The 15,971-nt window shown below is 37.3% G+C and overlaps 2 protein-coding genes across 3 annotated transcripts in view; both read left to right on the top strand.

Annotated features, from left to right (window-relative positions):
• Positions 1-3,936: 3,936 nt before the first annotated feature.
• Positions 3,937-8,576, top strand: LOC143208853 (uncharacterized). Its single transcript, XM_076423716.1, has 7 exons — positions 3,937-4,081; positions 4,793-4,931; positions 5,012-5,094; positions 5,422-5,561; positions 6,741-6,820; positions 7,057-7,368; positions 7,832-8,576. Exons 3-7 carry the CDS (start codon positions 5,054-5,056, stop codon positions 7,919-7,921), a joined length of 663 nt encoding a protein of 220 aa, XP_076279831.1. The 5' UTR covers positions 3,937-4,081; positions 4,793-4,931; positions 5,012-5,053; the 3' UTR covers positions 7,922-8,576.
• A 4,814-nt stretch (positions 8,577-13,390) lies between these two features.
• Positions 13,391-15,971, top strand: part of Ndae1 (Na[+]-driven anion exchanger 1) — a 124,681-nt gene continuing 122,100 nt past the window's right edge. For both annotated transcript variants that reach the window (XM_076424366.1, XM_076424360.1), the window contains exons 1-2: positions 13,391-13,639; positions 15,301-15,524. The gene's annotated coding sequence lies outside the window, so the exon portion shown is untranslated. The remainder of the gene's footprint in view (positions 13,640-15,300; positions 15,525-15,971) is intronic.

Below are 15,971 nucleotides of genomic sequence, written 5' to 3'. Positions count from 1 at the left end.
TAACAATTAGACAGCGGATTTAATGCATTTATGACAAAAATGAATAGGTATTATTTAATATAATAAAAACATTGGAAGAATTAAAAAATATTGTTATATTATTTTCAACCTATTGAACATATTAAGAAAGAAAATAGATTTCAATTTCACTCCAGTTTGTTGCAATTCAAGTAGAAAAGTTTTATTCTGTATATAGATCCGCTGTCTAATATGCAATCAATCTAGGCCGCGATCGCCCTCAAAAGTCCTATTTCTACGTTTACGAGGCATAATTTGCATTATTCGGCAGTAGCTGTCGCAGCTTTATGAAAATAGCTACAGTTACTCGAATTAATATTCGAACGCTCTAAAACAGACGATAACTTTTTAAATACTGTACTATATGATTTGAACTTTTCTGGGAGGCTAGAGCCAATTAGTTTACTACGGGATATGAAAAGAAATTTTATCAAAAATTGCAATTGATCGAAATTGCAGAAAAAATACTAAAAGTTGCATTTTACAACTTTTTTATGTGGGCCTATATCGAAGATTTAAAAAATACGTTTTGTGCATCTTTGTCAGTTAAACATATTCTGATAATTTCGTCAAAATCGAAATTAACGATTAATAAGTATTTAATCGTTAACCACAATTTTTTAACAACTAAACGAGGAGATTAATTGTTACTTGCAATTAACGATTGAAGTAGAAATTTAGTCGTCAATCGTTGATTAAATTTTTGCCCAACTCTGCATCCCGCATCCTTGCAATCCTGAAAAACGAGTCTATCTCCTCAAGATAATTGAACCATAACGTGTAACACTGCAAGTTATCGATAGTCAGCCGATTTACAAAAACTAATCAAGTGTAAGCACTCCACATGCAGGGTGTTCTAGTAAGCGAGTTCAGCGAGCCAATAAACGTTTTGTATATGAAAGAAAAGTTCGAGTTTCGACAATTATAATCACGTAGGAAGCCTCTTGGCATTATTAAAGATATAAATATACTAATTCGTTTTTGTTTTATTTTATCTCCGAATCTTATTATTTATTTCATTTTCAGTGAAGAAATATTAAGGAAGGTTTGTGGACGTGGAAGTAACATGAATCATAACAGATTCAGCCTCTACCTTTCTTCGCAATTACTATATGGTACTGCGAAAATATTACTTTATCAGACAGAGCTTCTTCAAGGTAATTTCATTATACAGGGTGTTCGGTAACTGGTGGTACAAGCGAAAAGGGGATGATTCTACATGAAAAAATAAGTCGAAAATATAGAACAAAATTTTTTCATGTGAGGCTTTGTTTTCGAGAAAATCGACTTCGAATTTTCGCTGGGTACGCGTGCTTTAGTATACAGTCCTCGACAAAATAATAAGACACCTAGCATATTTTTAAATTTCTTATATTTAAAGGTAGAAAATGTACACTCCGTTGTGTATCCTGTATATTACATACTATTTCCAAAGTAAACATGTAAAATCTTAGGATTGTATCGGGTACCACAGCAAAATTAGAGAAAGGTATGTGAACACGGACTGACATTGTTTCGACAAAAGTATAAGACACTAACAGAAAAATGTTTGATTAAGCAAATAAAACTACAAAATTACTACTTTGTGATACCTCCTTTAATTGAATTACATCTAGTAATCGCTTTCGGATAGTTTTATATAACTTTTGGATTCGTTTTTGTTCTAAATGTGTCCAATTGTGATTTATACTTTCTTTTAGTCCATTTACGTTATTATATTGTCTCCCATTCGCGTAGAATCGTCTTGACAAATCTCCCCACACATTTTCTATAATATTTAAATCGGGAGAATGAGCGGGCCATTCCAAAATATTAACATTTTTTGAAGAAAAGAATTGTTTCACGGATTTTGCAGTATGGATTGCTGCATTATCCTGTTGAAAAATGTAGTGACAGCGCGTGGTACGAGCTACAGGCTTGTTTAACTGATCTGCTATTAGTTCAATATATTTATTAGTATTCATCCGACCTGATAAAAAGTTTATATCTGTTTTTCCATAGTAACCAATAGCGACCCATATCATAACACTGCCACCACCCATTTGAGGGTAACATAAATGGAGTTCTTCCTTTCTGCAATCATGAAAGTAGTAGGCCCAGTCGCCAGGGCCATCTAGATTGAACTTCTTCTGGACACTACTAATGACTTTTTTCCAGTTTTTCATTCAGTGGACTTGTTCACAAGCGAACTTTAGTCGTGCTGCTTTGTGTTTCTCCATTAAGGGTGGCCGTTGTTTTAATTTCTTCCGTTTAATGTGTTTACTTCCTTGTAAAATGCGATGTACATTTCTGAAATTTGTTTTCACACCTGCTTCTTCGGCTATTTGTCTTGTTGTGTCCTTAAAATTCGACGCAACACGCAAAATTGCACGTTTATCGCGTTCGGAAGTAACGCTATGTCTTCCACTTCCTTCCGTTTCTCCATGAGCACTTGGATTTTTTAACACATTATATATCGCGCACCTACTTCTATTTAATAATTTCGCAATTTTATTAATACTGTACTTTTTCGTGCGCAACAGAACCAATCGATCGACCTCACTTTTATCTAACTGCTTTCCTCGACCTATCATTTATTTTTCATTGTAATAAATGTACTTATAATGTAAGAAAATCACAAGATTCAACGTCTGAATACGTTGCCAGTAGAACACTTAATGGTAGAAGTCACATGATTGGAAAATAAGCCAAATGTCTTATACTATTGTCGAAGCAACGTCAGTCCGAGTTCACATATCTTTCTCTAACTTTGCTATGGTATGCGATACAATCCTAAGATTTTGCGTGTTTACTTTGGAGATAGTATGTAGTATTCAGGATATAACGGAGTGTACACTTTGCACCTTTAAATATAAGAAATTTAAAAATATGCTAGGTGTCTTATTATTTTGTCGAGGAATGTATGCAGAAAGTAGAATTGGTTGATCATGGTCAGACGCCTCAGACGATTCCTATGCAATAGCACGTGTATTCGCTGCATTTTCAAACTCGATTTCAGTGCCGTAACGAGGGTATGAAGCGCCTGTGGCAAGTGTCTAACTTGCGCCTCCCCGTAACCAAATAATAATAACAAAAAAATGAAAAATTTTAATGTAATAAGTTAAATTTTACTGAATGCAATATATTAAATATGTACTATTAACCTCATCAAAATGAGTTGCCTGTATATACAATAATGTATTTGTCAAGGTACTCTCTCTCTCTCTTGTATGAATAAATAATCTATAACCTAAATAAGAACAAATTTTTATTCATATTCAATGACGACAAAATAAAAGAATTACAAAACATAGGTGTATGTTAAAATAATATAATAAAAACATAAAACAGTTCAGCATATTTTATGAAGCAATTTTTCTCGTTTTTTCATTTGCAAACACATCTATTATATCGTCATGATTTAATGTTTTGGCAACATCTTTTTCAATTGATATTATAGACATGTTTGTCAATCGCTCTTGTCCAATAGAAGTACGAAGGTACGATTTTACAAGTTTTGTTTGCTAAACGAACGTTTGCAGGAAGCTGTTGTTACAGGCATTGTTATGAAAATCCTTAACTCTATGTCTAGATTTGGATACGTGTTTTGTAATGAGAGTTAATAATTTTTTTGCAAGATTTGAAAAGCGTCTAAGCGACTCTCAACCGGGTTGGTATTTTTTGTTTTGCGCCCCAAACCCAGTTGCGCCCGTGGTGGGCGCCTCTTTCGCCACGCCCTCGTTACGGCACTGCTCGATTTTCTCGAGAACGAGTTGCCAAACGAAAAAATGTTGTTCCTTTTCTTCGAATTATTTTTTCATGTAGTATCACCCCCTTTTCGCTTATACCACCAGTTACCGAACACCCTGTATATTATATAGAATCATGAAATGTCATCAATGTTATTTTCCACAAATGTCATCGTTACAGAAATGATTGTTGCAGAATAGAAATTTCGATATTTTAGCGATAATATTTGTAACTTTTATTTGTTATGCATTTCCACATGATAATCAGTAAATCCTTTTTTCATTATAGATAATCTATTTGCAACAAGTTGGATATTGCATACCGAGTGGAGCAGGTAATAATAATACGAGAAGGCGCACATTCTCAAATATATTGCAATGATTTACAGGGTCTGTCCAGAAAGTAATGCGACCACATTTTTTTTTTAAATCTATTGAACATATGTGCGAGTACAAACCTCTAAAATTCTTCAAAGTAGGATCCTTGAGCGTCGACACATTTTTTCCAGCGCGATTTCCATGCTTCTTATACTCCCTGGAAGGCGTTATCTGTAGCCTCTCGTAGTACCCTCGTCGCAGCCTCGTCGAGCACTTCCAACCAAAACTTTTCCGTAGATTACGGGGAAAACAGTAAACGATACTTCTTAGTTGGATCACAACACTTCCTTAACCCCCGTACAGTCCTGACTTGTCTCCCGCCGACTTCATCTTATTTCAAAAAATTAAAAATGTGCTAAAAGGAAGCCATTTTGAAAGCGTGGAACGCGTCAAAGAGGCTGTGACGAGGGTGCTACGAGAGGTTCCAAAAAACGCTTTCCAGGGAGCATACGAAGCATGGAAATCGAGCTGGAAAAAATGTGTCGACGCCCAAGGATCTTCCTTTGAAGAAATTTAAATTTCCGGACAAACCCTGTATACAACGACATTTTACAAGCTTTGCATAGTATAGTAACGTATAGACAAAAGTCATTTTTCATTAAATTCAGGACATTGAATTTCTACTTCTTGCATTCGCAGAAGCTATTATAGTAAATATCATTTTTTAGCGAGAAACAGGAGTTTGATGCAGCATTGGCGTTACCAGAACCAGAAATTCCAGAAAATTTGAATGAAATATTGAACGAAAGAATAGCAGCGCCAGACTTACATTTAATCACAGACGACCATTTCGTACTTGGGAATATAGTAATTATAATTATTTAATTCACATTATATAGCTTGGTTTGCAATCATTTAAATTCTTAATAATTCTGTTATACGTATAGGTGCAAGATGAATTGAATTTTGGTGCACTAACCAATGATGAAATGGACCGTTTCCTCTCACCCCAAGCAGAAGAACAATTGCTGTTAGTTCTCCACATTTCCACCTTGCAAATATTGAACTCCAATTAACAAAATTTAAGTTTTGCATTTTCTGTTGAAAAGTATAAGAAAGAGAGAATGAATATGCTTTGATAAATTATAAATATTATATGTGTATGTGTTTGTATGTAAAAAACCTTCGGGATGTGTGAAAATATTCAATGTGTCTCTTTCTTATTACTTTAAACCACTACTTATCTATACTAATATATATACTAATTATGTACTAATTATCTACTTCGTTCTGATTAATGTTTAAAGAAATTTGTCTGATTAATTTTTTCTCTCTTTATGTTCTCTGTATTACCTAGAAACGAAATACGGACATTTCTTTGCGATGGACCGCAGGAAATTATTGGAGAAACTGTACAAGTATCTTCCATAGATCTGAATAATCGTGACGTTGAAACAATTCAAACTAGAACGGAAACGCTAAGCATAGATAACCAAGGTCATTACATCATAATATTCTTTAAACGACGATTCAAAATACACTCCTCAAAAGAATTAAGGGATCACTTATCGATAACTTATCTCACTGTATCGATATCGTTAAAGAATGGTTTGAAAGCCTAAAACCTCTAGTTTCAGATGCTCTGTTTCAAATTGTTGCTATATTGGTTTTTTACAAAGTTATAGCGAGATGATGACAACATTGACGGTTAACAAAAATTTGGTGCAACTTTGGAACATCACACGGAGAGCAACAAATTTTTTTGATAAATCGCGTTAATATGATTTGGAAGTGCTATCTTTCCTGTGTAAATTGTGTGATTGCTGAATATTGTGCGATTTTTTTTATTCGAGTTATTCAACATTGAAGTAAACATGGGCTTTTTAACTTTAAGTGGCTCCTAAAAGCGAAAAAATTATCGTAGAATCTTGTGCGAAAAAGCAATAGAAAGAGCGTTTCTTTCTCTTCAAGGCACTCTTTTTGTTTTTTCAATTTCATTAACATTTCGATATACCAGGTGTTTCTGAAAATATGCTTAAAAATGCACGATTTCCATTTTTCCTTTAACTCGCTATATCCTTGCGAGAAATGGTCGTAATACCATGATCCGAACGTCAGATTGAAGCAGAGATTCGGCCGATTCGATTGAGTACCCCATGAACTCACTGCGACAATTTGTTACCTATGGCAACTGTGTTTGAAGTTAGTGCTTCGCAGAAATTACAGCGGCTGCCTGACATCTCTGAAAAATTTGGACCAAACTCGATTCAAAATCAAAGAACTTTCGATAGAAATGAGGTAGAGCGATGAAATTTTTTTAACATTGAAGCCGAAACTTTGCAGAATATGGGAAAAATGGGGAGATTATGGTACGAACGTTTTTTAACGTTGAGAAAATTTGTTAAACATGTAGAATTTCAAGAAAATGTGGTTTCTCCAGTACCACGCGCGGAGAAAATTTTTTTTCAACATGCTGTACTTCATTTCCCGTAGATTTTTTCACGCTGATTTCAAATCTGGTCTCAAAATTTGTCTGCGACCTCTGGTTTTGCAAGAAATCGATTTTGCGAGTTCGCACAAGTGATCCCTTAATTCTTTTGAGGAGTGTATGTATAAATACATATACACACGTATTTATATTTATAATTGATTAATTTTATCGGTGAACTTCTTTAGATATCCTTTTCAAAATACCTGTAAAGTCCACGAAGGGAACTACGATGTCACTTCTCGAAACTCCTACGAAAAGAAGAAAGGTATGTGTATCGGTGGAAATTATTGGAAACTTTGGATAGATAAATAAATCATAAAATGTGCCAAATTTTTATTTGAAGGAATAATTTATATTAAAAGTATCTTCAAGCTGAACAAAATTATCTTGTTTTATTATATGTATATATGCATGTAATTTCAACAATTAGCGACACATAAAGCGGCACATAGTTACATCTACAATTACACATTTACTTATTCCTACTTCCCTATTATACAGATAAGCACAGAAGAAATACGATGCGCTCAGACACCATCTTCTGTAGACATGGCGTTATTAGCACATGCTGAAGAGCCTGCATCACAACTGAAAGAGCCAATTGTGCCAGAATCTGTAGCGGAACCTGCAGAAATTTCAGTCCAAGGACCTGTTGCTCTAACAGAAGTTCCAATTCCACAAGTTCAGGTTATTGAGGGGGAAGAATTGATACTTGAATCGCGAAGAGGAGGAATAAAAATTGTTGATAAGAAAATTTTATTATCTAGTATTGAGATGCAAAGATGGATTACAAATGTTCATGCGCATACTAAGGTAAGCATTTAAAAGCTAAATATTGTAAACGAACATAAAACTTCGGATGATAAATTAATGCAGATTTATATCGGAAGATGATAAATAATTTCTTAAATTAGTGCAAAGACCTCTAATTACGATGATTATTATTATGACTATTTATTGTTATTGTTATGCGAAAACATTATCAGTTAACATACATCCATTTTGTAGAGTCGTGGTTTACATAATAGACACTTTCATTCTGTGAAATATTATTTCCGACAACCTTATTCGAAGATTTTACACGGAGTATTGGGGAAACCGTTGGCTAAGTTATTCTCTCGACACATGATCACTCGACCTGTAACAAATAATGAATTTACAGACGTAGATATTGATTCACCTATACCTGCTTTACGCCGTAATATTCTCCTTTTTATGCTGCTGTATAGCTAGATATGTAATTGCTTTCAAGAACCTTTCTATCTGAATTATACAGACGATGACACAGTGCGAGCAGAAGCGACAAGCGTTGCACACGAAAGAACATTTGATATATCTAGTCAAATTGCACCTACTACCGAAATAAACAATAATTTAGCGACGGCAGATACAATTCCTTTACATGAAGACTTACTATCGAAATTGCCTGAAGCACAAATAGAAACCTCAAGGGAAGAAATCGGCGAAACTTTGCCAGCTCTACCAGAAATTGCTGAGTTCGAAGAGAACATCGGGTAGAAAGAATTTGAATATGTTACCCCTTATAGCAGGCATGCACAGCTCTTTGCTCTCAGAGCAGCTCCCGTGCTCCCAAGTTGCTCCCCGTATGCTCTCAGAGCAGATCGGACGTATGGAAGGGGAACCCACTAAGCGTGACTTGTAAACAAAGCACGAGAGAAGACGAGTGGGAGGGGCGTGGGGAAGTGCAGAGCGCGCCGGAATGGTCAGACTACAACAACGTAGACGCCGCCCCCACTCTCATACGCTCTTCTTCTCGTCTTCTCTCGTGCTCCGTTTACGATTGGTGGGATCCCCTTCCATACGTCCAAGCAAGGTCACTGCTCCGACCCCTGCTCAGGAGCAGGGTCGATTGCTCCTGCTCCCAAATCGTCCACCTGTGCATGCCTGCCTTATAGGGTGAGGCGCCAGAAACAGGCCACTTGAATAACTCAGCTGCTATTGGTGTTAGCACGAAATGCATCAGATAGAAATTGCTTGGTTTCGAGGGGGCATTAATCAGATGTTAGTAGCTTTTTTTGTAGGTGGACACATATGAAGGTCAATTTCATTTTTTTAAATGGAATGACGTATTTTTTAATACATCAATCGATGCAGTTGGACATTCGTTATAAAAAAGTACTAACCTATGTATGTCGAAGATTTAATAGTTCAGAAGATATTGCAATTTAAATAACTCTAAAACACCATTACTGTCGTACTAAGACGTTAGCGTTTAATTGATAGTGTAAATTGAACAGTTGAAATTGGAATTGAAAAATTGACGTTGAAAATGAAATTGAAGATTTGAAATTAACGAATTGAAATTGAAATTGAAAAATTGACGTTGAAATTGAAAAATTGACGTTGAAATTGAAAAATTGACGTTGTAATTGAAAAATTGAAATTGAAGAGTTGAAATTGAAATTGAAGTTGAAGGGTTGATATTGAAATTGAAGTTGAAGGGTTGATATTGAAATTGAAAAATTGAAGTTGAAATTGAAAATGAAGTTGAAGAGTTGATATTGAAATTGAAAAATTGAAGTTGAAAATGAAGTTGAAGAGTTGATATTGAAATTGATGTGTTACGAGCCGGGGCCGCGAGCAGCACGAGTGGCCGGCGAAGGGTTATTACCCTAGGGATATGATACAAATTTGTTAGTCAAGGAACGCGGACGAACCCAATGCGAAATTGGGGAGCCGCTAGGATTATTGACAGCGAGGAAGAACCTGACGCGAAGTCAGGGAGCCTCTAGGAATGGAGTCAAACGCAGACGAACCCGATGCAAAACCGGGGAGCTGCTAGGAGGTTGTATAATAGCACAGACGAACCTGATGCGAAATCAGGGAGCTGTTAGGATGCGGACGAACCCAATGCAAAACTGGAGAGCCGCTAGGTTGGATAAATCTCTGTTTGGACAATTGCAGAATGTCGCGAAAGAACCTGATGCTTAATCAGGGAATTGCTAGGATAATTAGTAAGCCTCGTAACTAGTATAATTTAATTGATACAATCCGAGCGGTAAGATTGTATCATGTGGGGACGTTCAATTACTTGGTTAGGATATTGGACGATAATTATGGGTTTAATGAATTTGAGTTAATTATCAAAGAAGACAAATATATTCTTACTATAGAATTTCGTATTACAAGTGTGTTTGTGTCGCGAATGGACTGAATTTAGAATATAAAGAAATTGAAATGTGATATTACCTAAGCTAAGATGCACGGTGTTGACGCACTGGCAATGCGGGGGACTCGGAGCAACCTTATCACTATCTAACAGATTTTACACCGAACGCGCGGAATCTGTACGGTCAAACTTTGATTCAAAAGGAACGAACGTCCGATCTCACTGGTAGTTGACTTCCGAGATGCAGCACGACGCGACACTATTCGTGATTACGACAGTACTAGCCCACGACAGTAGAAATGTAAGGGCTTATATGTATAGCCCTGCAATGACGGGTGGTACTTATCAGTACCCTTCAAGTGAACATTCGTATTTTGTCAACGACCAGTTGGTCGTGCGTACGTTTGGGCCCTAAACTAACCTAAACAGTTATGTAGATTTATCTAGGGTAGCTCTGTTCGTTTATCTAGGACGGTTCCTGCCAGAGATGATATTGAACACCTATTCGTCATCCGTAACAGATGTTAGCGTTTACTTACTTGTGTAACGTCTTAGTACGACAGTAATGTTATTTTAGAGTTATTTAAATTGAAATATCTCCTGAACTATTAACTTTTCGACATACATAGGCTAGTACTTGTTTATAACGAATGTCCAACTGTATCGATTGATATATTAAAAAATACCTCATTCCATTTTAAAAGATGAAGTTGACCTTCATATGTCCTTTACGGGTCCACCTACAAAAAAGCTACTATGTAACATCTGATTAATGCCCCCTCGAAACTAAGCAAGTTCCATCTGATGCATTTCTTCCTAACACCAATAGCAGCCGAGTTATTCAGGTGGCCTGTTTCTGGCGCCTCACCCTGTATAAGTATACTATATTGTTGCTCTAAATTTTATTCTGAACTGATGGACACTTGATTAATTTTCTCAGAGAAACTACTGAACTGTCACAGAAATCACCAAAAAGAGATAATAATACATCCAGAACCAGTCCTTTTAGATCAGTTTCTATTCTCTCTAATTATAGATTTTGTATTTCTCTCATTGATTCTTTTCTGTAGGATATCTTTTACTTTATTTCAATTACAGACCTGTTTATCATCAATTACAACCCACAACTGAAACAGAACTAGGCAGATTATTACAAGACCATTGGGGCGAGAAAACACATGCCAAATTTCACGAAATAATTCCTCCAGATACTAATACTAAGCTTGATGCTGTACGCGCGTTTCGATGCTTATTAGGTAAAAATTGTTTTATTAACTTGAACGTCGAAAACACATTTTGTTGTAATTTTCAGAATATGTTGTTTCTATAATATTTAGATATTTTAAAATTCTATTTTCCTTCGATTAACTGTTCCTGCTTTCTGTAAATTTTTAGATTTTCACGCGAAGAAACATGTGGTCTTGAAACAAACTAAGCCTTTTGACACTATTTGGATTGAAAAACCTGTGGAAGGTAGTGACGAAAGCGAGAAAAGTACTGAAGAAACTCTTTAACGGTTGAAAATATCCCTTCAGTTCTATGCATAAAGTGCTATGTACTTATATGCACTTATATTAATTATATTATTAAGCTCTTTATTATTCGGAATAGTATGTTAAAAATAAACATTACTCTGTCTTTCAACAAATTTCTGTTCCCACAGATCAATTCTTGGTACATTTATGTATAAAAAAAGTGTAAGGATATAATGCTGCTCGTTTGTGAATTATTTTCAAATTACAAATTGATAAAATTTGAAGTAGGAGTTCTCGATTTTTCTAAATTTTACGTACAATATCTCTAAGAATTTTTTGTCCTTGATATTAGTTTGTGCATACGTTCGTCGGAGAATGTAACATTCCATGCCTTCATTCCCCTTCTTACCGACGAGTATCTCCTCAGTGGTTCTGTTTCTTATTCCAGCCACAATATATTCTAGATAGCGTAAGAAAACACCGAATTATTTGAGTGACACGATCTCCCATAAGGCTGATAGTCTTTAACAGTATTTGGTCGATGGTTTAAATATTTTTATTTCAAGGTTCCAGGTTCTACCGCTAAGTGGCAGCACCAATTTCGATTTTATTTTGTTCGTCGGTAATTTTTGTTCACCAATTTGAGCGTTTTGCCACTACGTGGAATGGCGCCACTTTCGGATTTTAAAAAGCAAATTATTTCTAGCGGGATTTACATTGCGAATTATTACAAAAACGGTAAGTAAATCAATCGTACTATACATAAAAATTGTATAAGAATTCCATGTGAATTAAATTATATTAATATATGATTATTTCAATCTACGCTTTTTCAGCTTACAATACTACCTGATACTTACAAGGGAAGGGCCCCAAGTGTGCGACTTCGATTTTGATAATTTCTTGTGATATGATGGTACATGGATCCCTAATTATGTATGCAAAATATTAGGTGCAGTTACTCAATAGTTTTAAAGATATAAACAATTAAAGTTTTCAAAGTTCCATTAGCCGTGTAAGCAGGTTGCATCATTCACAGATGTGAAACTTTAATTGTTTATATCTTTAAAACTATTAAGTAACTACATCTAATATTTTTCATACATAATTAGGGATCCATATACCATCGTCTCACAAAAAAATTATCAAAATCGAAGTCGGACACTTGGGGCACTTTTCCTTGTTAGTAAAGGAAAGTTTCAACATAAAGCGAATTGTAAATCTCAAGATATATGTACAACATCTGTAATTTATTCTCTTACATCTTTTTACAATTTTTAGACACAGCGTTCCCTAATTTACTTTGCTAACAAAAAGTTCGCCATTACATGAGAATTGTTTTAATATTACATACCCTCCGAATACATAACAGAGAAACATAATGCTCCGGGAATGTAACAGGGGTTGTTTTCGCGATCGTAAATGGGTCAACGACCTATATTCAACCCTAGAATCTCTCTCCCTTCAGCCTTCAACCCCCTGTTGGAATTGAAACAATCTGAACTTTACAGCTTCCCTCTCGGAAACGCCAACACACCCCAATAAATAAAATAATATTCCGAAATAGTGTTTGCTTGTGGGAATGTCTCAGTTTTCGGTATTTCATCCGAAAACTATTCCACGTTTTCCTCGTTGCATATGAAATGTTCAATTCAGCTGAAGCTAGCTCTCTACTTTCAAATGATATACAATATAATATGTATAAGAAACCTGTAGATAACAATATAGCATTTCTTGAATAAAACACTTGATAAAATTTACATTTTGAAATCCGTCATTTCATATGCAACGACCTAATACAAGACATCGTTTACACATGTGCAAATTCACATTCGAAATTAGCTATTACAGACTCCTGCAAAAGCGTCAGAGTACAATTCAGTCTAGCTAGCTTTCTATTCAAATAAATAAAGCAAAGTTTGCTAGAAAACTTCTCATGGCAGCGCGTGTGTTCCTTCAACAATTCCAACAGAAGAGAAATCAGGAATAAGTCGTTTAGATAGTCGGTAAAAGCCAGAGGTAACAGTGTGAAATACAATACAAAGGCACCGTTCGGTCCATTTAACTTGTCGGTTTCCGGTGTGTGTCTTTGCCAGGGGAATTAGTTAAAATGATTAAAACAAGATGGATAAATCGGTGTTCGCCGTCGGGGCTGTTCTCGGCGAGTGTGGTGCCGGCCACGTGGATCAATACCGAAGAGGGTGAAGGCAGCCGCCTCCAACGTCCGCGAGTAGCAGTATGCTCGCGCCGCGGGTACGCGCCGCACGCTCTACGCCCGAGACCGAGACCTCGTATTCAGTTCGCCAGGGAACAGGAATTCGAACGGAAGCGGCGATATCGTTCGCGCGTTCCTCCCTAGTCCGGCCTGATCTCCGGTTTTCGAGCGGTCGGTCCTCGTGCTCCATCCGGTTCACCAGGACTCACCCTCCCCGGTTGCGAAAGGATGTCACCTGCCCGCGATCCGCACCGAATCTTCGAGGTCTCTCTCTCTCTCTCTCTCTCTCTCTTGCTCACGCGTTCAACTTTCTCGGTGTTTGACCCTCGTTCGCCACCACCCTCTAACCCTTTCTCCTTTTCCGACACCTGTCACGATGTTTCCACGGAGGAACGCACCGGGCCCTTCGCCCTCTGCTCTTTCCCACCTCATCTGTTGCTCCGGAGTTATGCTAATTCCTAGACTGGGAACGTCTTAGCAACAGTCTCTCTCTCTCTCTCTCTCTCTCTCTCTCTCTCTCTCTCTGTTTACGATCTCCGATTTGCTTTCGTTGTTCCCGGCTCCTTTCTTCGCTCGTTCGAGCAATGAGCGCAGGGGAATTGGCGTGTCTTGATTCAGACTCGTGCGGGGTCGTCGGCTGTTTGATAGCGCGACGCCTGAACGGCATCAGGATCGCGTCGGTCTGTTAGTATTGTTTTGCATTATGTGTGTCCCAACATGCTCGCTGCCAAATTAATTTTATACTCTGTTTGAAATCATAATAATAGGATATATCTGAAGAGTTTGTGACTGAAATGTTTGTACTGAATTGTATTTCATAAAAGTGGTACGTTGCGTTTCAGAATATATTTCAACGGTGGAGATTTTGAACAGAAGATGCTCATCTTCTTTTCTATTTCCTCGTTTCGATGGTGGGAATGCGAGCCGCCAGAACGTACAGAAAATTAATAAGATTGTTTACATTCGGTTTCAATTTTGTGTTATTAATAAGTGGAATTAAGGAAATTTATTTTGAATATATGAAGTCGAGTATTAGTCAAGTGTACCGGTTTGAGAATGTAACAAAAGTGATCAATCGTTTTGGATTCTAAATGGTTGGTATGTCGATGCTGATTTCGATGTCGTTCAGGTGTTGTGTTGTTGAATGGGCGGCGACCTTTTTATTCTAAAAATTGAAAGGGCTGCCGTAATGAAAAGACTGCTCCACTTTCAGATGATTTGAATACACCGGCGAAAAACAATTGAAGATGATCAAGTACTGTTTCAAACGTGCCTGTATGGTCAACTAATTAGTCGTGTTCGTAAATGGTTGCATTAAATATAGACCTTGAACCTCTCTCAATTTACCAATAATTGAAATGTAAATATTGAAGCTGCTTCCTCTTTTTATACAGTACAGAATACTAGATAAAAGGAAAAAGTAAGTACTCGTTAGAAAGGAGAAAATATTTCAATTAACACTAGTCTAATGAATAATACATAGAAATAATAATATTCTAATAACACGTGGGGGTGGTACCTGCAGGGTCTTTATTGTATCAAACATACCATATTAATCATTTGTTGCAAAATCACCATATACTCCGCTTTACACCAAATGAGAGATCAGAATGTTTCAAATGAACTAAAATATGTATGTTGAAAAATTGGAGCTGTCTTGTCATTACTCGAACTCCGTCTAAAATATGAGGAGCAGATCAGGATAAAAATCTCCGAGTTTATTCATCTGACCACAGGGGCGAGGTTGATCGCGTTTAACCAGAACCAACAAAATGGATCTCCCAACAGTTCCCAGTCCAAATTCCAACCCCCAAAACAAAGTCGAACAATTGTAGCTGCGAAAAAAGAATCCCAACCAGTCCTAGTCCCACTGCCAGGTCTCGCATGCATTTCAACCCTCTCGTTTCTTGTTGGTTTTCATGCAGCCGAGGATTCTGTGTTCGTGGGGAAGGTGAATGGTCGTTCGCGCGGCTTAGAACGTTGGAGGTGTCCTGGTGGCCAGTAATCAAGATTCGTCGCCGTTGTTTCGATCAGTGCACCGATCCAGGAACGATGCAGGCCGCCTGATCGAGGATCGCGATCCCGAATTGCGAGAGCCATAGGAACGCGGCCGTGGAGCGTTCGAGTTTGACATTCTGTGAATCATAGGGTGAGTATCGGCCCTTTTATCCCGATCGGAAAATTAGGCGAAATTCCGGCGGACGTTGCGTTCAGCGGCAATCAATTCCGAAGAGCATGCGAGTCGTCATTGACAGGGCCGGATTAAGCCCCATAGCAGAAGTAGCAAATGCTATGGGTCCCGCGCTTCTGGGGGCCCCGCACACGGGCGCTTCATCGAAGAGGCGCCGAAACATGAACGATATTTTTGATAAAAAAAAGGTCACTCATTGTGCCTGTTTAAAAAGGTGCGCTACATTTGCACGCAAGCGGCCCTGGTACAATGCCTAGGGTCTAGGACCTCGTGAACATTTGCTACGGACCCAGCGCTGGCTTAATCCGGCACTGGTCGTTGACAATCGGTTTTTTAGCGGAACGACGCACAGTGGTCCAAACGGCGCGGCGGATTTAGGAGTGCACAAGTCTAAACGCTACTAAT

The sequence above is a fragment of the Lasioglossum baleicum genome, chromosome 5 (assembly GCF_051020765.1).
Source record: "Lasioglossum baleicum chromosome 5, iyLasBale1, whole genome shotgun sequence".
Classification (NCBI taxonomy): Eukaryota; Metazoa; Arthropoda; class Insecta; order Hymenoptera; family Halictidae; genus Lasioglossum; species Lasioglossum baleicum.
The sequence above is the reverse complement of the archived record's forward strand: the minus strand, read 5'-3'. Positions and strand labels throughout refer to the sequence as shown.